The following is a 23,144-nucleotide window of genomic DNA, read 5'->3' as shown; positions in this document are numbered from 1 at the left end:
GGGGCGTGAGGCGGATGCTGTTGGTGAGCACACTGGACGAGGGGACCCGGATGCCTCAGCGTCCTGGAGGCAGACCTCATCCTCTCAGGGGGCTTTCACCACTCTTGAAGCAGGCGTGGGTTCAGATCTTGGCGCGGCCAATGTCTGGGCCTCAGTTTCCTTACCTGTAAGATGTGAATTACTGGAGGGAGGGCAGAGGCTGCAGCGCGGTGCCAGGCGGGCGCACAGGCGTCCGTGAACAGATGCTGGCCTGGGCGCTTTCTCCCAGTTCTGCTGCCTCCCTTTCCTGGCAGCCTGAGTCTGTCTGTGCGGCTGTTGTCCACGGCCAGCCTGGGGTGGGCCCAGAGCATCACGGGGAGTGGTTCTGGAAGGTTAGGGGCCCGCGTGGCCACAGCGGGGATGGGGCCAGGCCGGGCGGGCCCTGTGCCCACGGGGCGCCTGCCCCCTCCTGAGCCCCGCGAGGAAGCCTGGCCTTGCCGGCTGCCATCATGGTTAGGAGCTGTGTAATTAACTCTAAAAATGGGAGGCTGAGGACGAATTAAAGTGAAGGCCTCGTGGAAATGAGAGATGAGTGGTGCAGAAAAGACCAGAGCCGGGCTGGACACTGCAGCCGGTCCTGCAGGGCGGGCGAGCGGGTGGGCGGGAGGAAGAGGGTCTAGAGCTGCGGGGCCGAGGGGGGCCGAGGGGGCCCTGGTTCAGGCCCGCCTCCGCTGTGTGCAGACCACTCACAGGGCGTGGTGAGGGTGGGGTGGAAGCCGCCGAAGTCACGGTTCCGGGCGTCTGAGATCCAGGGGCCGGCCGGGCTGGCTCTGTCTTGGGGTCTCGGTGGCAGACTCTGTCCCAGGCCCTCTCTCAGCTCCTGGTGGCTTCCTTGGCTCCTGGGAGCCTCACCTCCGTACCTGCCTCTGTCGTCACGTGTGGGTCACCCTCCTCCCTGTGGGTCTGTTTCTCTGTGTCTCTCTCTGTTGTTTGAATTATAATTTTTTTATCGTGGTAAAATACACACGACACAGAATTTACCACTGGGACTTGCCTGGTGGTCCAGTGGTTAAGACTGTGCTTCCAATGCAGGCGGTGCGGGTTCCATCCCTGGTTGGGGAGCTGAGATCCCGCATGCCTCAGGGTGCGGCCAAAAAGAAAATTGCCATTTGAATCATTTTTAAGTGTACAATTCAGTGGCGTTGAGTCCATTCAGGATGCTGTGTAGCAGTCACCACTGTTACTTCCAGAATTTGTTCTTCCCAAACTGAAACTCTGTTCCCATTAAACACCAACTCCCCCTCCCCCAGCCCCCAGCCCCTGGTCCCAGCCCCCACCCTCTTTCTATCTCTGCGTGTCAGTGAAGTCCTACAGTATTTGTCTTTCTGCGTCTGTGTTCTTCAAAAATGTCAGGTCTGGGAAGACAAAGGCTGGAGTGTTTTAGGTCCACGCATTCGAACCAGCAGCTGTAGCCAGTTTCGCTACTAAATTTAAATTCCTTAGAATAGAGTTAAATTAAAAGTGCAGTTGTTCGGTTGGACTGGTCACATCTCCCAGCGCTCAGCGGGCATGCCTGCCGGGTGCTGCCCTACTGGGTGGCGCACACAAGACGTGTCCATCCTTCCAGAAAGTTCTGTCAGAGAAGGCTGTTCTAGGCTCGTGGAGGCAAGAGACTTGATGACTAAGATTGTGTGTGATCTGGGATCAGACCCTGGGCCAGATTTTTTTTTTTTTTTTCCTATCAGGACGTTTTGGTTGTCCTTTATCTTGTTCTACTGGAGAACTGTGAGTACCGGCTATAGATGAGGTGATGTGTGGGAGCAACATTAATGTCCTGATTTTGACATTAGTGCTGTGATTGTGCAGGGGGTGTCCTTGTTCTCAGGAAATACACACGCAGGTGTTTGGGTGGAAAGGGGGTCACGTCTGCAGTTTACTCTCATGTGATGGGAAAAAGTACACACACACAGATACACCCTCGGATACACAGATACGCATACAGGTACCCAGATCCCCACGCACCCAGGTTGAGAATAATTCAGGCACTGCAGGCACCTGAGCCGGGGTCGTCTCTGCCCAGAGACAGCCCCAGCCAGGAGAGAGGAGTTGCCCGACGAGGAGGGTGCTCCCCAGCCGGGGGTGCTGCCTCTGGGGGCGGCTGGGCGGGGAGAATCTCGTCTCTGCTGGGGCACTGCCTGCCCCGTGGCGTTCTCCGCGCAGCTTGGTTTATGCTGGGCCTGTGTGGCTTCTGATTCTGGACTGTCCTTCATCTTCTGTCCATTTGTCTAAATTTCCTCTGAGCAGTCCCAGGCTCTCTGCAGGTCTCTTGAAGTCGAGCCGCTGGGCCCTTAGTGAGCTGTTACGCTGGGGACGTCTGGTCTGAAACCTTGGGTTAGTGGCAGGCTGTGTGCCCCGTGGTCCTCACCTCTTGGACGCCCACGCCGAGCTGGACCGGGTGGGCTGGTGGCTCCCACGTACCTAACGCCCACTCCGTGCCGACAGGGTAGGCGATGAACCCAGCCAGGCAGTCCTGTTAGGGAACCAGGCCTCAGGAGCCGAAGCCGCGCTCCGCTGGTCCCGCTGGAGTCATTGGGCAAGGATTCTAACCCGGGGCCCTGTGACTCCAAGGTCTGTGCTCCAGGCACCGCGCCTGCTGCCCCCAAGGCCTTACCAGCTCTTCCTCCACGGGGACTGGAGGCCGGGAGCCTGCTGACCCGCCCGTCCCGTGCCTCCCGCTCCGGCTGTGTTGCCAAGCGCGCTGCAGGCTGGGAGCTCAGATGCTGGGTTACTGGCTGCAGGAGGTACCGCGGATGCGCATCCGGGGTCCTGATGCTGGCGTTGCGCTCCCGCCGGCCCCCTGCCGTGTCTCCACGGGCTGCTCTGGGGGTCTGCATGGCTCCTGTAGAGCTTGGTCTTGCGTAAAGTAACGTGTGTGTGTGCGTGCACGTGCTGGGGGAGGCAGTGTGCACAGGTATCTGTGCGTGGGTGCAGGTGTGTGTGCTCCATCCCTGCTGACTGAAAGCAGCGTGTTTTGTTCAAGCCGTGATGGTCAGAGTTGAAATGGTAGACCCCTGGGCAGGGGTGTGGGGCGAATGGCCAAGGACGGCCGGGGTGTCTGTCTTCTCCGGGCAGGGAAGCGCTGGTCTAGGTCCGTGCACGGAAGCAGAGTTTGCTGCGGTTAGTATTACTGCCCGTACGGACCGTGCACGTTGAGTAATTTTCCCGTCTCTCCTCTTCTAGTTCCTGTGTTTGAAGAACATCCGCACCTTCCTTAAAGTCTGCCATGACAAATTTGGACTCAGGAACAGCGAGCTGTTTGACCCCTTCGACCTCTTTGATGTCCGAGACTTTGGGAAGGTGAGTGGCCCCTTTCTGGGACGGGCCTGGGCCCTCCACGTGCAGCCCCGCGGGCAGGTGCAGGCAGGGCTGTGTTACGAACAGGAGGGTTTGCATCGTGGGCTGGGGCTGCGGGACGGCCCCTCTCGCCTCTCGGGCCGTTTAGGGTGACGTCGGGCACCCTGAATCCGGGAGGATGGAGGGAAAGCCGCGCCTGGACGAGGCCAGAACCGGGAATGCGGCCTGGGCCCTGCCTTTCTAGCTGAGCCACCCTGAGCATTTACTTCCTGCCCCACGTCTCCCATTCTTCGTGGGAGGAAGGGCACCACCTCCTGGGGTCGGCTGAGAGGTGCAGGTCCCGCGTTTACTGTGCTGCCCTGAGAGGGGAGCTGTCGAGGCTGTGCTGAAACCAGCAGGGCCGTCTGGCTCTGAGCATGTGTCGGACAAGGAGGGGGTGATTATTTGAACTCCCTGGTCCCTGGAGGTGATTCCCTAGGCCCGTGGCAGATAACCCGGGAAGGCTCCCCGTGTTCTCAGAAGGTGTCCCCGGCAGCTGTCCTGCGGGCATCCTGCCGGCACAGGTGAGGGGAACCTGAGGCCGGGCGGGTGCAAAGGCCGGGTGGGGGTGTGGCTCGTTGTGGCTTCCTGGTGAGCCTGGGTTCGGAGTGTCAGTGCAGGGTGTCACGTTCCATCCGGAAGCCAACAGTTCCCTCCTTTTAAAAGATGGGGCTGTCGGTGGGTCAGGGGCCAAGGGCTTGAGCCAGGCCTGGCTCTGTGCCACCGTGGTCCAGCTGTGCCTGAGTCCCTGCGTGCTCTTGGAGGGCCCTGCCCCCTGCTGCCGGCACAGCCTCTGCGAAACGGCCACTTCCCGCACCACCCGGGGACCAGTCCACCTGGGGATGGGAAGTATCAGAGGGTATTTATTGCCCGCTTTATCTGGGCACCATTATCAGGGAGCTGGTGTTTGAGGAAGTGTTCTGTGAATACATGATTTATGAGATGCAAGGGGAATGGTGTATTTGCAGTTGCAAATGCTGAGAAGTCAGTTCCAAGAGGAGCCCTTATTCGAAGTGCTGTAAGGTGTCAAATTAGCATCTGTTAACTAGGAATTTCCCATAAGCCACCTGGGCCCGACGGTGCTCTTCTTTAGTTCTGAAATTCTCTAGAGATGAGGTTCGGGGACCTGTTCCAGAGCCCATCTCTTTGTGTCAGCATCCAGCTGTTACAGGGTTCTCTTCCTCTCTTAAATGACTCCCCCAAGTCCCTCTGGCTGCAGGGCCCTTGCCCGGGCCTCTGAGGCCGCCGTGCTTCCCTGTTCCCGGGGGCACGTCTGCTGGGGTGGGAGCCCCGGGAACTTGCAGGGAGCTGTGCTGGTGTCCGTTCACATGAGCGGGCTTCTCAGTCCTCACAGACTTGCTTTTAAACAGATTAGAACCTCTCTCCTGTTCTTATATGTCCTTGTGAACAGCAGTGCCCACGGCAGCAGAGAAGCCGGTGGCTTTGGCCTTTGGGGAAGGGCCTTCAGAACACACACGTGCACACACACACACACACACACACACACACACACATGCACACACTTGCACAAACACACGCATAACTGGTATTTAAAATAATTGCATATAGAAAGAGACCGGATAAACCCTGGCCAAACCCATTTCTCGGCCAGCTGTGAAACAGAGTGCCTGGCCCGTGGTGGGTGCCCGTGACGGTGCTGTAGCCGAGGGCCGTGATGTACGATGTACGTAAATTTGGAGTCAGCTCTCATCACGTGACCTGCCAACCTCGGCTGAGCACTTTGAAAGGAGGCAGCCCTCGTGGTCATCCGTGGTTCCAGTGGGGTGGTTTGGCCCCGGTGGGGTGGGGGGGGGCGCCAGCTGCCCACAGAGGGGCCGCAAGGGGCAAGGCGGGAGTGGGCAGTGGATTTGGACCGTGAGTCGTGGTGTGGGGGCTGGGAATGAAACGGAGGAGCTGAGGGGCCTCGGTTCAGCCTCAGGTCCTTCAGGGAGGCCCTGGGGCTCTGGAAAGGGCAGGGCTGCCCTGGTTCTGCCCCTGCTTTTCACGTTGAGTCCGATGGACCCGGTTCAGAATCGGGGTCCACTCACTGGCCGATGACTTTGGCAGATGACAGGGTGACTCCGACCTGCCTCAGGTCGCCGAGGACGAGGTGGGCCAGGGAGGCCTCCGCACGGTGCCCGGCCCGTAGCAGGTGCTCTTTAAACAGCGGTACTGCTGCAGCCCCCTCCTCACCCCCAGCTTTGGTGGAAATGAAACTAGACCAGCACCTGGTTTAGTGGCGGCCTCCCCTCTCCTGGTTTTTCTCCATCGTCCTATTCGTGCAGACTTCTGGAGCCTGGCCTGGCCCTCCCGCCGTCCTCCCTGTCCGTCTGGCTGAGCATCTGTGTACACTGCCTAGTTTTCTTTCTTTTTTTGTTTTTTTTTAAATAGATTGATTGATTGATTGATGGATTGATTGGCTGTGTTGGGTCTTCGTTGCCATCCGCCGGCATCCTCTAGTTGTGGGGAGCCGAGGCGACTCTTGGTTGTGGTGCGTGGGCTTCTCATTGTGGTGGCTTCTCTTGTTGTGGAGCACGGGCTCTAGGCACACGGGCTTCAGTCGTTGCAGCTCGCGGACTCTAGAGAGCGGGCTCAGTCGTTGTGGCGCACGGGCTTCGCTGCTCCGCCTGCCTGTTTTTCCGAGCACGGTAAACCCGTGGTCAGCACCCCGAGCTGAGCCTGACGTGGGGCCGGCAGAGGCTGGGCTGCTGAGGCGAGCTTCTCCCCACGTGGGCGCCACGGACCAGAGCCTGTCTTGCTGGGCTTGTCCACCTCGGTGTCCGGGGATGGGGTCCCCCGGGAAACACACGCGGAAGCGAGGCCCCGCGCCTCCCTGCCGCGCTGCTGCCTGCCCTGCGCCCGTTTTCGGACACGGGGACCGTCCCCGCCCCAGGGCGGCTGTGGACGGGCAGGCAGAGCTGGGGCTGCAGCCTGCGGGACAAGGCGCGGGTCTGGGGAGGCCGGGCTTCTCGCTGAGATGTGAGTGACTTCCTGGGAAGCACATCGTCGTGGAGCGCCGGCTCTGGGCAGAGAGACCGTGGACCCTCGCGGAGGCTCCCACGGCCGAGACTCCTTTTGCCCTCCAGGAGCCCTGCCCAGGGTGGGGGGGACACCCAGGCTGGTCCGGCGGTGCCCGGCGGTGCTCAGCGATGTCAGACCAGGAAGATGTGACGTTTGCTCTGCCCTGCCCTGCCCCCCTCTGCTGGCCCCGCGCGGGCAGAAGGATGGCTCTCGGGGGGTGATTCCAGCCTCTGCCGACCGGGACTGCCTAGAGCCCCCGTTGAGAGAGGTGCTGAGGCCAATTCTTGGGCCAGCGGGCAGGGGCTTGGGGTCGGCTGGGGTCTCCCACAGTGGCGGGGGGGTTGGTACAGGGACTTGAGGGGCGAGGTTTCTTTCTCCCTTGCTGCCTGGTCGTCCTCTGCTTACGTTCCTGGGATTCAGGAGCGGAAAGGATCCTTGTGGGATAGCTGGCTCGTTAGTCTCAGGCTGGTTTAGAAGGTTCCAGATTTGTTTTTCTTTGCTGTTACTTAAGGAGGTGTATAGCGTTCAGGTCCTGCCTGGGTTCCGGTATGGTTCTTTTTCTAAACAGCTGCCTCTCAGCTCCCCACGTCTCTCAACTTGGAGTCGTTTCTTTGGAAGGGAAGAGGCATTCAGGCCTTGGTTCCTCCACTCATCTGTCCATGAAGCATCCAATTTACCGAGAATTTATTAAACACTTGCTACGCTAGAGATCAGACGGAGAGACTTGTATGACCTTTGCCTTCCAGAGTAGCTGTTGTGCAGTTCACGGTGGAAAAAGGGAGGGGAAGACGAGGGCTCTGACCTCTCCTCCCGGAGCTGGCCCACCGTGCGGCCGTGACCCTGCAGCCCTCCCTCTGTGTTGTGGGTACGGAGCAGGCCGTGCGCGGTGTGGGCTCGGCACCCCTGTCCCCAGGAAACCACTGTGTGGAGTTGGGCTCCTCCGCCGGGTTCTTCCTGCTTCCAGAACCAGCAGGGCCTTCCGCCTGCCCCCTGGCCCCGGGCTTCCCCTTTCTGCCTTCCCTTCTGGGCGGGTGGAGAGAGGAGCTGATGTTTTGGGGTGCACGAAATTCCAGAAAGTGTTTCCCGACCCCAGGAGGAGCACGGGGAGGGGCAGCCCTGTGCCGACCGGGCTCTTTCTGCTCCCTGGCCCAGGGGAGACCCTTGGCAGAGGCCTCAGCAGGGCGGTGGACCCTCAGAGACCCTCGAGGGCTGGGGGACCCCCGGGTGCAGCCAGCCTTCCCTCTTTCGGGCGTGGCGATGGAGGCAGCCGGGGGCGGGCGAGAGTGTGGATTGGACTCTGGGTGAACTTGAACTCTCTGAGCTTTCGTTTCTGCGGGGTTGGAACGAGGACGTGACGGCCCGGGGCGCGGCAGTGCTCCGGGCCTCGGCCGGGAAGCCGACGCACAGGTCCTGTCGTCTTTATCAGGAGTTTGTCCCTCCCCCTGCTCCCCCACCAGCACGCTCCCGCAGGCGCTGAAGGATCCAGAAAGTTGGTTCCGGAAGTCTTGTTTTGTTTTTGGTTTTTTTTTTTGGCTCTTGTCCCTGGTATTTTCCCAAAGGGTCACATTAAAGGGATTCAGTTTCTGCTCAAACCAGTCCCGTCGGGAAGATTGGAGCTAAGATTGGAGCTGGCCAGCGTGGAGAGCGGGGGCGGCAGGGCGTGCTGCTGGGACGGGGCCCTGCTCCCTGCCCGACGGTGCGTGGATCCTTCCCACGTGCCCTCGTGCCCTGTTCTGGGCGTCCCGGGGAGGGAAGGAGTGTGGGGAGGCCGGGTGGGTGGCCGGGAGGGGCTGGGTCTTCCCGGTTGCCTTAGTGTGGAATCTGGTTGGCAGTTTTGGGCAGAGGATCTTGGTGAGGCTGCGGGGTTTCTGTGGCTTTTTCTTCTGGCGTTTTGGTCCCAGAGATGGCAGATACTAATCGCCACGGAAGGACAGCCTCGTCTCTTGGTTGTGAGCTGGGCGCCAGAGGTCGGCTCCCATCACCTCCCCAGCGCCGTGACATCGGCGCGGGTTCCCCCACTTCATGGAACGGGAGGCGGAGGCTCAGAGGACGAGAGCCGCCGTCAGTGTCTCCCGTCTGGGAGTCGCTGTTTCCAGACCCCCTCTGCCCTCCCTCCCTCGGCCGCGCGTCCTCTCCTAGGTGGGCCGGTGAAGTCGTGGCTTCACTGGCGCAGTGTCTGGTCCTGGCATCGCCGCCGGGCTCGGTCCAGCCCCCGGCGGTGACCCTGGGCTGGCGACTTTCCCAGAACTTAATTTCCTCATCTGGAAAGTGGGAGCAGTCGTGTCAGCTCTCGCCCGCTGATTGGGGCCCCCGCAGGCACTGCGTTGTGGGAAGCTCTTCGTGTGGGCTGGGACCCGGTGGTCAGTGAGCGGGCGGACTTTTCACCATCGTCTCCGTCATAGTCCTTTGTGGACCAGCCACTGCTGGACATGTTTGCTTGCACTGTGAGGCCGGGTTGGATGTGAGAAAGCCTCCTAGGAGGCGAGCCTGTCCTCTGGGTGGGCAGGAGCCGGGGGGAGGAGGGAGCTTCTCCTAAGTGGCGTGGGAGCCCAGGGGGGTGGGCCCCAGCCTGTAGGAGGCCGCGGCCAGCCTCTGGCTCAGGGAGGTCCTCGGTCGTCCTTCCCGGGACCTGCTCCCCGGCTTCCTGCCGGCTCACTCACTCTCATGGCTGGCTTTCCCGCAGGCTGCCCCCCACCCCCTCGGCCCGCAAGGCTCTCCCCGCAGCCGCAGGGCCGCCTCCCGCACCTCCCTGGGACCTTTGCCCAAGTCGTGCCATTTAAAACGGTGGGGATGCCTCCAGCGCAGGCCGCCTCCTCTGCCCACCATCCCAGCAATTTTCCTTCCGTACTGGGGCCACAGGTCACCGTCCCCGGACTGGACCTCGAGCTTCCTGGCTGTAGGGACTTTCATGCTTTGTTTACTGACGGCTTCCGGCGCCTAGAATCCGATCTGGCACGTGGGGCCCCAGGCTGTCTCTGCCTGAGTCTGTGGATCATACCGGAGGAGCCTGGAGGCGTTCAGTGGGGATGGGGTGGGGGTGGGGCACCTCTCAGAAGGCCCAGGCGGCCCTCCAGGATCTTTCCTGCGGTGGTGCCCCGTTGTCCACGTTGGGGGCCATAGGAGGCCAGGAGGCAGGGAGGAGGCCAGGAGGGCCATAGGAGGCCAGGAGGCAGGGAGGAGGCCAGGAGGCAGGGAGGAGGCCAGGAGGGCCATAGGAGGCCAGGAGGCGGGGAGGAGGCCAGGAGGGCCATAGGAGGCTAGGAGGCAGGGAGGAGGCCAGGAGGCCGCCCTGGACCTGCAGCTCTGCCTGGTCAGCTCGGCTCACGTTAGCCCTGTTTTGAGTGGAATTAACAACCCGGGAGGAAGGTCTGCAAGGCTGTTTCTCTCGTTTGAGTTAAAGAGCAGAGCATTCCCTCCAATAAACGGGTTTAATTCTCCTATTTATTATTCATGAAAACGTTTTGCTAGGCTCAGAAACTTCCGAAGCAGTTAAACCTGGCCCTCAGCAAGGCTGGGGGCGGACGACCGGCCTCTAGTTAAGTTAGTGGGCAAGGCGGGGTGCACGGCGGTTCCCCCAGGTGCTGGCTCCACCGGGAGCCCTCCCGCCCACCACGCGTGCCCCTCCTGTGCGTCCCTCCTCCCCCTGTCACGATCTCTCACGCGTGCGGGGCCCCGGGTGCTGTGTGCCAGGATCTTTGTGCCCACGAGCCCCTGCTGTCTTCAGGGGCCTCAGGAAGTGAGGAAGGGAGCCGAGCCCAGAGACAGGACGCGGCTCGCCTGTGTCCCACGACGGTGGGGGCCCTGGGGGGTCGATTCGGGTCTTGCTGACGGCAGAGGTTGAGTTCTGTGTTCTGCCGTGCCCTTTCCCTGCTGCCAAGTGAGGCAGCTGTTTGCAGAACAAGGCGTGGTCAGCTGTGTGGAATTCTGCCATCTGCAGGGGGTTGGGAAGCTGGGCTGGGGCCATTGTGAAGGCCAGGAGGGTGATATGGAGGCCAGGAGGCAGGGGGGAGGCTAGAAGAGCGATATGTATGCCAGGAGGACGACATGGAGGCCAGGAGGCAGGGAGGAGGCCAGGAGGCAGGGAGGAGGCCAGGAGGGCCATAGGAGGCCAGGAGGACGACTTGGAGGCCAGGAGACAGGGAGGAGGCCAGGAGGCAGGGAGGAGGCCAGGAGGGCCATAGGAGGCCAGGAGGCAGGGAGGAGGCCAGGAGGGCGATATGGAGGCCAGGAGGAGGCAGAGGGCAGGGCCCCGCTGAATCAGAGTGAGTCTACTCTTACCTGTTTTCTGTGTTGCATTTTGCCTGACATTTTGTTTATGAAAGTGTTCTGAGGAGGTTAAAAGCACAGTTTGAAACCACTGGCCCATCACAGCTGAGGAAACCCCCCTCCCTGGGATCAGGGCTTCGGGAGGCCAGGCTGTGGCCTCATGGGCTGCCTGAGGGCCTGGTGGTTGGGCAGCCCGTCACATCTGTCCTGGATGTGGCAGGCAGGCCTTGTCTGCCGGCATCCCGGCCCCTCCAGATGTCCACCGGTCAGCCGCCCCCACTCTGGCTGGGCCTGGAGCCTGGCTCTGTGGCCTTCCCCCATGACTGTGGGACAGAGGTGCCCTCTCTCCTTGTGCTCTGCCCCACGCTTCCTCCCTGCTGGGGACCCTCTTCTGTCATCAGCCCGTCCTTCCCCCTCTTGCGTCCCCCGGGGCCTGGCAGCGCCTGGCCCGTGCTGCCTCCCCCTCCAGAGCCCGGGGCCGGCCTCACTTATCCATCCCTGCACCTTCCCACCGAGCCTCTCTGCACAGCACCCGGCACCCCGGCAGTCTCCTGGACGTGGCACACGGGAGGACACAGTCCGCTTTGCTGGACCTCCCATCTGCCCCGTGACTGCCGCGACCCCTTCTCTTGCCTCGGCCCCTCCCACAAACACCCACCCCACCACTGCCCTCCGGACTTCCTGAGCGTGCTGATGCTTCTGGAAGCCAGCGGAAAGTGGGCCAGGCGAGGTACGTTCGGGGGCTTGGGACTGAGTGTGAAGCTGGGGAGCAGGCTGGACCCATGGTCACCTCACCTCTGGGGCCGTAGTTTTCCCATCTGTGAAACGGGCCTGCAGGTGCTGGAGGGAGACCTGAAACGGTGCGGCGGGGGGCCTGCGTGTGTGAGGCCCGCAGACGGCGGCGGCTCTCGGATTGGTACCCTCGTTGTACCAGCCCACGTGGAGCGGGTGGTGGCGGCCTCGGCAGAGGGCAGGGGTGCTGTCTGGAGCGCCAGCCTGACTTGCCCCCCTCGTCCCGCTGCCCTGTGCTCGGGATTGAGGTGCCGATTCCTCACTGATGGACGCGGCCCCCGGGCTCCGCTCAGGGACGGAGCAGGCAGCCTTGGGCTCCGTCAGACACCCGGTCTCCGCTCCGGGCCCTCGGGACGCCCCGCGTTTGCTCACGTTCCTGAGGGTGGCTTGTGCGTTTGCTGCGTGGGGCCGCCCTGCGCTCACCCGACGCCTGCCTGATGCTCGGCGCCCGGGCTGTGGCAGGCTCATTTGCGCCCTGTCCTGGTGCTGTCGGGGGGTGGTCCCCATGGCCTCGCATCCCCTCGGCCGGCGCTAAGTGCTTATTAAAATGCCGCTGCCGTGGAGCCGGCGCAGAGCTGGGTGCGGGCCTGTGGCCGAGGCTTTCTGAGCTTCTGCTTGAAAACATTTCCTCCTTTTAACTGCACGTTGTCATTTCAGGGTGTTTTTAGCCCATCCACTTTCAGAAGCGCTGACCGCTGGGCACGCACGTGCACACACGCGTGCACGCACGTGCAGAGACACATAAGCCTTTCAGATGCTGGCCCCACGTTTTCTAACCGGTGATGGGAGTGGTTTTCTAGACGGGAGCCACTGGCCGTCGCCGCCCGGATAGTGGGCAAGCGTGGAGGAAGTCTCGGTGTTGGTACCCGAGTCCCCGCAGGTCTGATGAGCTGTGGGCCGTTTGGACCCACCGCCCTGTGTGAGATGGGCAGGTTTTGTGTGTGAGGCCGGGGAGCCTCTGGGCCTTGGTTTTGGTTCCTCTAACCCCCGGGAGGGGTCCCAGGGAGGGGCCGATGGCCCAGGAGTTCGCTCGGGGATCCCTGGTGGGCGATTTGTACCCGTCGACTCCTTTGGGGAGAGGGGACTTGGGTGCCTGTGGTGGCAGCAGACGTGTGTGGTGGAGGGTCCGGAGCGCTGCGTCCAAGCCCTGTTTCCGCCGCTGCACCACCCGGCACGTGGGCAGGCCTCCGTGCTCCTCTCTGGTCTCAGTTTCCCCATCCGTGAACAGAGGCTTGGACTGGCTGGCTGACCTCTTGGTGGTGGTTGCTGGGGGCCTTTCTTGTCCCATGGGTGTCGGGTAAGCTGCCCACATCTCTGTCATCACTCTCACCTGTCACTTGTACCCAGTGGGTCCCACCCAAGGGACTGGGAGCTCGAATTTTCTCAACTAGTCCTGGTGCCACGCGTGTATGCTGTTTTTTTTTTTTTGGTTTGTGTCCAGTTAATTAACTTTTAATCGGCTAATTGTTTCTCCCCAGTGCCCCAAGACATTAATTGTTTCTGTTGAAGCCTGACAACGTGATGTTTGAAGCAAAAAAGCTGAAAGAGAGGAAGAAGGAAAGAAGAAAAAAGCATCCAAATGTAAATAATTGATTGTAACAAAGTGTTCTTTCTTGGCATCCTGGAAGGCCTTCCTCAAGGAATAGCTGCTTCTTCAGAGGGCACGTGGCGGGTGGGGTCTGTGGCCGCTCAGGCCCTGGGGGTTCACGGGCAGCGCCTCAGAATCACAGGGTGTGTGGCTGTGACCTTGCTGGAGGAGAGACCCCGCTGTGGTCAGAACCTTTGCCCGTTCTCCCCCGGCCCCCAGCAGCAAGGGTGCTGGCGGGGACGCGGATTTCGGGCCCTGCTGCCTGACACGCGGGTGAGGGTGTCTGGGCTGGAGCCCTGGAACACTTACCCCGCGTCATCCTTTTTGACTGTCATTCTTTAAAAAAAATTACTGTGGTAAAATGGACCTAATGTCAAGTGTAGCACTTTAACCATTTTAAAGTATGCATTTCAGTGGCGTTCTAGATCGTGACGGTGTTGTGTAGCCATCACCCCATCTCGTTCCAGAACTTTTTCACTACCCCTCAAGGAAACCCCGGTTCCTCCTCTCCCAGCCCCCAGCCCCTCGCGACCACTAATCTCTGTACCGTCTCCACGCACTTGCCTGCTCTGGGCATTTCGCATGAACAGAGCCACACGGGACGTGGCCGTTCGCGGCTGGCTTCTTTCTCTTGGTGCAATGCATTCAGGGTTCAGTCACGCTGTGGTGTGTGGCAGATTCCATTCCGCTCTTTAAAAAATTAATTAATTAATTAGGTTGCACTGGGTCTTAGTTGTGGCAGGCAGGCTCCTTAGTTGTGGCTTGCAGTCTGCTTCGTTGTGGCATGGGAACTCGTAGCTGGGGCATGCATGTGGGATCACGCTCCCCGCCCAGGGATCGAGCCCGGCCCCCCCCGCATTAGGAGCGTGGAGTCTTACCCACTGTGCCACCAGGGAAGTCCCCCGTTCCTCTTTCAGGCTGAATGATATTCCATTGTGTGATGGACCATATCTTGTCAAGCCGTCACCCACCGATGGGGCATTTGGGCAGTTGTCGCCTCTTGGCTGTTGTGAATACTGCAGCTGTGACCATGCACGTGCAAAGCTTTGTTCACTTACATTCTTGAATTCCTAAGCCTACAGCCTGCTCACCTTCCACGGCTCTGGGCCCCAGAAGGCTGAGGACGCTCACTATGGAGTGAAGCCCACGCTCGGTCCCAAGAGGAGTTGCCCCTACCCCCAGCGCAATGGCTGTTGCTCTCAAGGGGAAGAGGGGGAGAAAATGGGCCTCCAGACTCACAGGTCTGGACCCAGGCTCTCGGGTGGGCCTTGCGGAAGGTGGGGTTTGTTTACAAGTGAGATCTGTGGGTCGGGTGGGGCTGGGGCTGCTGTCGGCAATGCTGCGGGGAACACAGGTGTGCACACATCTGTTTGAGTTCCTGCTTTCCTTTCGTTTGATTTTGTACCCAGAGGTGGAATTCCCGGATCACGTGGTAATTTTATGCTACGTGTTTTGAGGCACCGCCATCGTGGTGTCCACAGCTCCTGCACCGTTTTACCTCCCAGCGACGGTGCCCGGCACTCTCACCAACACTTGTTGTCTTGTGTGTGTGTGTGTGTTTGATGATCACCTCCCTGATGGTGGGACGCGGGCTCCCGTTGTGGTTCTGCTTTGCATTCCGTGGGGATCAGTGACGCCGGGCGTCGTTTCATGTGCTTATTGGCCATCTGTGTGTCTCCTTTGGAGAAATGTTCCCTCAAGTCTTTGTTCATCTTTTAATCATATTTTTGGGTTGTTTTTTCCCTTTTTATTTGACCGTGTATCTGAGGGAGGACAGATGTTCAGCTTTTAGGACAGGGCCTCTGTGGGAGGGGCGGCCAGTTGCCACCTGCTGACAGGCGGTTAGAGAAATGTTCAGGGAATGCCCAGGGTCTGCCCAGCCCTCCCCTGTCCGCAGGTCCCCACCTTTCAAAGCGGCTCACCCCGGAGCGCTGCCTGCAAGGCCACCAGGTCACCAGGCACATGTGTTTGCCCATCACCGAGTGTCGGGAAACCCGGGCAGGTAGACACTTCCGGGGTCACCGCTGGGACAGAGCCGAGGGCGGGTGTTCCTCTCCCCCCAGCTCGGCCAGGTAGGGCAGGGAGGGCTGCCCCCACCCCCCGGCCCCCCAGGCGCAGGGTGGAGGAGCCTCAGGGGCTGCAGAGCACGCTGCCCAGACAGCGCTCGGGCGGGCCCGTCCTGCCTCGTGGGGGTCCGTCCGAACACCTGCGTGCTGCCCCGGCCCCCGAAACCCGCCCGCGCAGGGAGGCGCCCAGGCGAACTGCTCCCTGCAAACGGCACTGGGACAACCCTCACGTCCCGTCCTCGTGGCTAAATTTCCATGAAGAGCGAGCGCCTCGGCAGATGGGCTCCGTGGAGGTTTGTGTTCGTCAGCGGCTGGTCTCTCCCGCTCGCTCAGGCCCCGGGCTTCCTCGTGGGCCGCGGAGCCGGGCGGGGACGTGGGGCCCAGCTTTGAAGTCGGAGCCAGTCCCCAGGGCGGCCTCCGGGGATGCTGGGGGCCCTCTCAGATGCCGTAGGGGTCTCTGGGTGTCTGAAAGTGAAGATGCTTCTTCAAGGAGGGCTGGGAATCGGGGACGACGAGGAGGGCCGGGCGTGACGTCCTCCCGGGACGTGAGCACGGGCTGGTGCTGAGCTGACTTACAGACCAGAGAGCCTGGTGGGGGCGGCCGTGGCCGGTCCCAGGCACGCTGTCCAGCGAGGACGGGACCATTCCTAGCCGGCTCGGGCTGTGGCCGTGCCGGGCTCGATGCAGCCGTGTCACCACGGTGGCCTTCATGAGGCCCTGCTAGGAATGAGACTGCTGTGGCCTGGGCCCTGCTGACACCAGCGTTACGGCGCCGGCTGCGGCTGGTGTGCGGCCTCATCCTCTGCGGGTGTCCCGAGCCCGTTCACATCTCTGCAGTGCTGGTGGGCACAGGCGAGGGGAGGGTTCGTGGGTTCCTTTTATTTATTTCTTATTTTATTTTTTAAGTTCTGAATTTTACCTTTTTTTTTTTTTGGGCTGTGCCACGTGGTTTATGGGATCTTAGTTCCCCGACCAGGGATTGAACCCGGGGCCACAGCAGTGAAAGGGCTGAGTCCTAACCACTGGACTGCCAGGGAATTCTCTCTACTTATTAATTTGAAAAAAATCCCACATGTCAAAGACAACTAAGTAGCACAAATCGGAAATATAAACAATTAGTTGGAGTTTTTTCAGCATTGTGTGCTGAAAACAAATCTTTAAACCTAATATAGGCCAAAATCTTAAATGGCAACAATCATCCTTTTGCAGTAGTAACTATAGATTTACTTTTAAAAAAAATTAAAAAATAAAAATGCAAAAAAAATATAGTAAATAAATTTGGTGCGGCTGAAATTACTTCACCAAATTCCTTGAGTCCCATTTAGACCAGGAGGAAGGGGTCAGTGCCACGGGGCAGGAAGGGATGGGCAGAGAGGAGGGTCCCCGGCCACCGCCCTGGGTCGGTCTGTGGTCTGCAGAGACTGGGGTCGGGAGCAGGGGTCCTGGTGTGTCTGGGCTCAAGACTCGGAGGCTGGATTCCTTGGAGCGAGACACAGCTTTCCCTCTGGCCCAGGGATGCTGAGGGCGCGCTGCTTGCTCTGCTTCCCCGAAACAGACACATCCATCTGGCTCCAGCTTCTGTGCCGTTTCCGGCTTGCATTCCTTTCTGATCTGAGACTGAAATATTTTAGCTGGTGGCAAAAATGGCTCAGTGCCTTTTCTCCCTCCCAAGACGGGAGGAATGTTCAAGAAAATTCCGGTGTCCTGGAGCCTTCCCTGGCTGAGCAGGCAGCCTGTGACCCGTGGATTCGAAAGGTAGGGCGATCGGCCAGCTGTCCCAGCCACTGGGGCCCGTGAGGCCCCGGGCTGGGAGTCGGGGCGCTTGGGTTCCAGGAACCCCTCAACTGGGGCTGTGTGGCTTCAGGGCAGGGCCTAGGAGACAGCTCCACAGCCGAGCAAAGAATGTGGAGGCCTGGAGCCTTGAGGTCTGATTTCAGAGCCCAGCTGGGCCTTCCGTGGTGGCGAGGCCTGGGATGTCACCTCCGTCTCCCGTTTGTACCTGCTCCACGGGTGGGCTGCGGGCACCTGGGAAGAATGGATCCCACGCATAGAAGGTTCTGGAGCAGCATGCGGTGGTGGTCTTACCCTTCAGTGGGCAGTGGGGTGCGTGTCGGAAGTGCCGGGGGGACACGGCAGCAAGGGGGGCCCGAGAGGAGGTGTGAACAGTCACGCGGTAAGCCCCGAGGGCCGAGCCAGGCCAGGCGAGAGGAGAGGTGGAGATACAGGGTGGTGGGGATGCTGTGGAAGGCCCATGGTGATGTTTCGGGGGCGGTGGGCTCCTGGGGCTGAGAAGTGGGGGAGGGAGCCAGGTCCACCCGGATTTCGGCTCTGCCTCTGTGTTTACTAACTGTGTGGCCGTGGTCATCTACACAACCTCGCTGGCCTCACCTACAGAATGGAAAGCAAAATGACGTCACTTGACCTCCGCCCCGTGGCGTCGGGAGGAGAGCGGGGGAAGCGCCAGCGTTGTCCTGGCACCAGTGAGGGCTCAGGAATCCCACCCCCAGGGGCTCTCACCTCTGGCCTGGATTCCTAGATGTTTCTAGCGACGTGGTAACGGGGGTGAGCGCCGGGTATGGGTTAGAGCCACAGAGGCACTGGACAGCTCAGAAAGATGACCCTTAATGTCGGCAGGGCTTCTGCCCAGTTTGTCTTTCTGCCACGACTGAGGCCTTGCTCCTCTTTGTTTCAAACTAGTTTCTAGCTGAGCTGGAGACACCTCTTCCTTTTCAGTGTTTCTAATGGTTTCCCTATTAATTTAACTGGAGAAAATCACCCCGAGATGTCTTTGGAGTGGCAAAGAAGAGACGTCCTACTACTGTAGGCACATCATTAGGAAAAGCAAATTAAGTCATGTTTAATGGTGTTAGAATCTCAATCACTTTGGAAAATGGGGTTGGTGAGGCGCGGAAATGAGAAACTGCTGATGTCCTTCAGAGGAGGTCGGGGAAGGGAGAGTCTTAGGAGCGCTTGGCAGAGGCGGGCGCTGGGCCTGGGATGCCGGTCTCAGCCAGGTGAGGGCCGTGGGGTGGGCGGGACCCAGCATTTTCACAGCGCTGTGTACATCCTCTTTCTTGGTCCCGGGGTGTGGGGGCTGCTGTAGCCTGAAAGCTTTGTCCCCCTACCCCCACGTGCACATGCTGAAACCTAATCTCCCGTGTGATGGTCCTTTGAGGTGGGGCCTTTGGGGGTGAGTAGGTCCTGAGGGTGGAGCCTCATGCATGGGATTCGTGCCCTTATCAGAGAGGCCCCAGAGAGTTCTCTTGCGCCTTCTGCCAGGTAGAGGGCACAGCCAGAAGCAGGAGGCGGGTTCTCACCAAACACTGCATCTGCCGGCACCTTGATCTCGGACTTCCAGCCTCCAGAACTGTGAGAAATAGATTTTGGGGTTCAAGCCACTGGTCTGCAGCGTTCTTTTATTACAGCCCAGATGGGCTGAGACAGCGTCCACCCAGCATTTGCTGTCTCCGGGGCTTTCTGGGCTTTGTTCTGAGGGGTGGGGAGACAGAACCAAGTCAGACCTTTAAGGGTGCTCGCTTGGCAGATTGCACCAACCCCCGCCCCCCGCAGAGCTTCAGTTTCTTCACCCATAAAAGGGAGGTGACACCTGCCTCCAGGGGGACTTAGGGAGTCCGTGAAACCCTACAGGGCCAGGCCCCGTCAGGTCTGAGCTGACTTGATGGGAATAGCTGCGGCCCCTCTGTGTGGTGTTGGCATTGTCAGTGGGACCGGTATTTTGTTTTCGAGCTGTTAATGGCACTTCGGGGATTATGTCTTTGCTACTTACTGAAAATGATAGCTCTGTCTTTTGTGAACATAAAAAGCCCTTCTAGCAAAAAAAAAAAAAAAAAGAGTTTTCTTTTCTCTCGTGGTAGGTTCCCAGGTCTCTGATAAATCATGAAGAATGTTCAACTTGACATTCCACCATTAGAGAGTCATTCCTTTGACTTAAGCTCCTATGGATGTAGGTAACCCGGTAAGCTGTATCTCTCACTTCTTAGTGACGAGGCGTTTGCAGGTCCTTTCTTGAGAATGGGTTCTGATCAGGAATGGAGAGAGAACTTGGGCCTGGCACGGGGGGGAAAGCACTGGGGCCCCTGAAGGAAGAGAGGTGCAGAGTCCGGATAATTGAATGAGCTCTCAGGCTGGAGAGTGGGTGGGTGGGTGGGTTGGGGGACAGTCCGGAGCCTGCTTGGCTTTGATGGAGAGAGACTTTCGCAGTAGGCCAGGAGGGAAGCCCAGGACAGACAGACAGAGCTGCGGCCGGTCCAGGAAACCCTGCAGGAGTGGAGAGATGGAGCTTCCTCTGTCTGTCGGGGAAATCCCGCAAGTCCTGCCGGCTTTCCTCCCGCTCCGTTTCTGGAGGAATTATCTGGACTCTGCAGCTCTCTCCCTCCGGGCCCCAGCGCTGCCCTCCCCGTGTCCTCCCCTGGAATCTGCAGCGGGGCTTCGCTCCCTTCCCTGCTCTCCCTCCTCCCCCTCCCCACGCCCTCCCACTCGCCCATCCGTGTTCCCGAGTGCCAGACTCCGCATTAAAAGTCACGCGGATTCCCAGAACGCCCCCATGGGCCCAGATGCCAGCTCTGGAGCGGCGGGCGAATGTGCCCGTGCGTCTGGGTTTGCACCGCCTTTGTCTGCGCCCACCCCTTCCCTGTCTACAAAGAGGGCTCCTCCCCAGGAGGGAGGCCTCCCTCACGCATCCCTGTCAGTTAGCTTTCAGCGCAGGTAACGGGCTCTGCCGCATTTCACCCATTCATTGTGCGCCTGTATTCATCGCGCCTTATCTGCGCGAGACCAAGCCTCCTCCAGGAGCGGTGGGAACCCACGAGCAGCGGAGCCGCGTCTGGGAAAAGACCCTCCTCCCCCCTCCCCTCCGCGTGGCCGTGGCCGTGGCCTGTGCCCATTTCCTGCCAGGCCCTGGGAGGGGAAGCTGTGTGTGTGCTTGCATGTGTGTCATGAGTGTGTGTGTGAAGAAAAGGGGAGGAGGGCTCCCCTGCGGGCCCCTCTTCTCAAAACAAACACGACTGGGGGTCCCCTGCTTCCTCCCGGCTCCTCCCCACATGCGAGCTGCCCTCTTCTCAAAGGACTTTGATGTCACTTGGCTGATGGCAGACGAGGCAGTGGGAGGACCGGTGACCGGTGTCACATTCTGCTGGTCCAGAGCCCTGGACCTACTTCTCCGCTGTTGAGCTGTTGGGAACAGGGCTCTGTGGGTCTGTCTGTCCGCCTCTCTCTCTGTTTGGTGGTAGAACACGCATAGCATAAAATTTACCATTTTAACAGCTTGGAAGTGTGCAATTCTGCGCATTAAATAAACTCACAGCACAAAGCAACCATCACCAGTGTCCAGTTGCAGAACATTCCATCGCTCTGGGAGGAAACCCGCACCCGTTAGGAGCCGCTCCCTGCTCCTCCGTCCCTCAGCCCCTGGCGGCCGCCTGTCTGCTTCCGGGCCCTGTGGGTTTGCTTCTTCTGGACCTTTCGTGTCCTCCTGTTACGGTGGTGTCTTCGCCTGGCTTCCTTCATTCAGCGTGACGTTTCCAAGGTTCTTCCACGTTGCACGTGTCAGGACATCATCCTTCTTCTGTCTGAGGAGTACTGCACTGTAGCATCCCCCATGTTCATCTGTTGGTGGCCGTGGGCTTGCTGGTCGCCGTGGACAGAGCTGTGCGAACACTCGTGTACGGGTATTTGCTGGAACACCTGCTCTCGATGCTTTGGGTACATGCCGAGGAGTGGCGTTGCCGGGTTACGTGGTGATTCTGGGCCTAACTTATCGGAGACACTGACTTTCTGACCTGACAGGACAGCCTGGGCAGCTCCCGGGGTTTAGGGCCTGAGGTATTTAAGCCGAGTTCTCATTCTCGGTTGGGTGGTGTTTGTGTTTCAGAATTAATGTTGCCCTGTAGCTGGCCTGACATCCTGCCGCCGGAGCCGGGATGTTTATGGACAGAAACGTCCCACGGGGCAGGGCTTTCCCAGGGGGCCCATGTTCTCCCTGGGACCGACTGAGGAAGCCTGCTGGCATCGCTCCCCCATGACCTCTCCACGGCCATCCCCGAGTGCCCGTCGGCTGCCGCATTTCTGTGACTGTCTAGCTGGTCCTCCCGTGGCTCCCCGACATGGTCTCCGCATCCCAGGCCCAGAATCTGAGCATCTCAGTGGGGTCGCGTGTTGTCCAGCTCCTCTGCCCTGGCCCCGCTGGAAGTTTGGGGACAGGGGGGTGACCAGAGGGGAGGGGGTGGGTCCTGGGAGGGAGCAGCGTCTGGGCGGCCGGGGGAGGAAGGAACTGAGTAGCTGCCTTACTAGCCTTTGGGCTCAAGGCAGCCTGTTCACAGCCAGGGAGCAGGGTGGATGTGGAGAGCTGCTGGGGGCCCCTGGACCAGCTAAGGGGCCGGGGCCACACTGTCCTGACTCCACCTCACTCTCCCTCTCACCCCCCCACACAATCCATCAGCAGACTCAGCCCTCCAGGGTCCGTCCCGGTGGCTCTCCACGGGGCCGTTCTGCCCCAGGAAACAGGTGGCAGTATCTCGGGACCTTTTTAAAAATTAATTAATTAATTGGCTGCGTTGGGTCTTCTGTTGCTGTGCAAGGGCTTTCTCTAGTCGTGGTGAGCGGGGGCTCCTCTTCGTTGCGGTGCATGGGCTTCTCAGTGTGGTGGCTTCTCTTGTTGCGGACCATGGGCTCTAGGCGTGCAGGCTTCAGTAGTTGCAACACACAGGCTCAGTAGTTGTGGCACATGGGCTTCATTGCTCCACGGCATGTGGGATCTTCCCGGACCAGGAATTGAACCCGTGTCCCCTGCATTGGCAGGCGGATTCTTAACCACTGTGCCACCCGGGAAGTCCCTGGGGACATTTTTGATGGTCACAGCTGGGGGACGGGGGATGCTACTGGCGTCTGGTTGGGGGGCGGGTACAGCCCCACAGCATAGAGCATCCAGCCCCAAAGGTCCATCGGCTGAAGCGAGGAACCCCGAATGCCCTCGCATCGACGGCTGTGTCCCGCTTCCCCCGCGGCCGGCCGCGTCACGGGGTTGTTGTTCCTGTCTGTTCTCTCTGCGGCCGCCCCTGCTGCCCCCGCCCCTCGCCCCGGCCCGTCCTCGCTCAGAGGAACGGCCAGCGTCCCCGCGAGGACCGTCCGGGCCCACGGGACCCGGGCAGCCGCGGCTCCCCTGCCCGGCTCTGCGGGCCTCTTCGCAGCTGCCCTGTCGAGCCGGGCTGCTCTCCCCTCAGCACCCGGCGCTGGCCGGTCCCTCTGCCTGGACGCCCTCCCCCCAGGGCTGCCCTGCCCTGCTCTGACCGCGCCCTGTGCACACGCCCCGCCCTCCCCTGCCCTGTGTCCTCTGGAAAGCTGACACGCAGCTTATTAAATGTGCTCGTGTCACTTGCCCTGGAGAAGCCCGGGTCCGTGAGACGAGGGGTCTGTGTCTTGTTCATCTGCGGATCTCAGAACCCAGACGCGTGCCTGGCACACCGTCCCGGCCTCATAAACGTTTGCAGACTGAATGAATGATTCAGCCCCGCCTGGCGGGAGTTCCTGGAGACGGCCTCAGGCAGCCTTTCTTTCCTCCCACGTACACGTGGGCATCCGTCTGGGGGCACAGCCGGTTTTTACCGTGCGTCCTCTGTGCTCATTGAACAGACCCACGGGTTCTGACAGCTGCAGGCGCAACCGTTTTCCTTGTGGTGGTGCGTTCGCAGAGGGAGGTGGGCCGGGCCCTGGGAGCTCCTGCGCTTTCTCTGGAAGCAGGCAGCGCAAACAGCCCCTTTTATTGACTCCTGCTTCTCGCCCTGGAGTCGGACTTGGGGGATGGCCACCTGGAGCCGTGGATGCCGTGTTGAGTGCTGTGTGCACGCCCCACGTGGGGGCCATCTGGGACCGCCCAGAGTCACCTGGATCCTCGGGGCAGGCCCTGGTCAGGGAGTCCCGCGTCCCAGCGTGGAGCAGGCTGTGCAGAGCCTGTGCTCTCAGGGGACCCCTGCCAGGGCTGTGTCCCTGCAGCAGGTCTGAGTGGGCGCTCTCCCCGCACGTCT

The 23,144-nt window shown here is 60.4% G+C and overlaps 1 protein-coding gene across 4 annotated transcripts in view; it reads left to right on the top strand.

The window, feature by feature from the left end:
- VAV2 (vav guanine nucleotide exchange factor 2) overlaps positions 1-23,144 on the top strand; it is a 179,471-nt gene that overhangs the window by 36,352 nt on the left and 119,975 nt on the right. For 3 of the 4 annotated variants that reach the window (XM_057722242.1, XM_057722241.1, XM_057722244.1), the window contains exon 2: positions 3,220-3,336. In XM_057722242.1, the coding sequence (XP_057578225.1) occupies positions 3,220-3,336 (117 nt within the window). Of the gene's footprint in view, positions 1-3,219; positions 3,337-12,929; positions 13,033-23,144 lie in introns of those variants that run through there. The other variant, XM_057722243.1, reaches the window with a different exon arrangement.

Source organism: Hippopotamus amphibius, chromosome 2 (assembly GCF_030028045.1).
Source record: "Hippopotamus amphibius kiboko isolate mHipAmp2 chromosome 2, mHipAmp2.hap2, whole genome shotgun sequence".
NCBI lineage: Eukaryota > Metazoa > Chordata > Mammalia > Artiodactyla > Hippopotamidae > Hippopotamus > Hippopotamus amphibius.
This window is presented reverse-complemented; position numbering and strand designations above follow the sequence as displayed.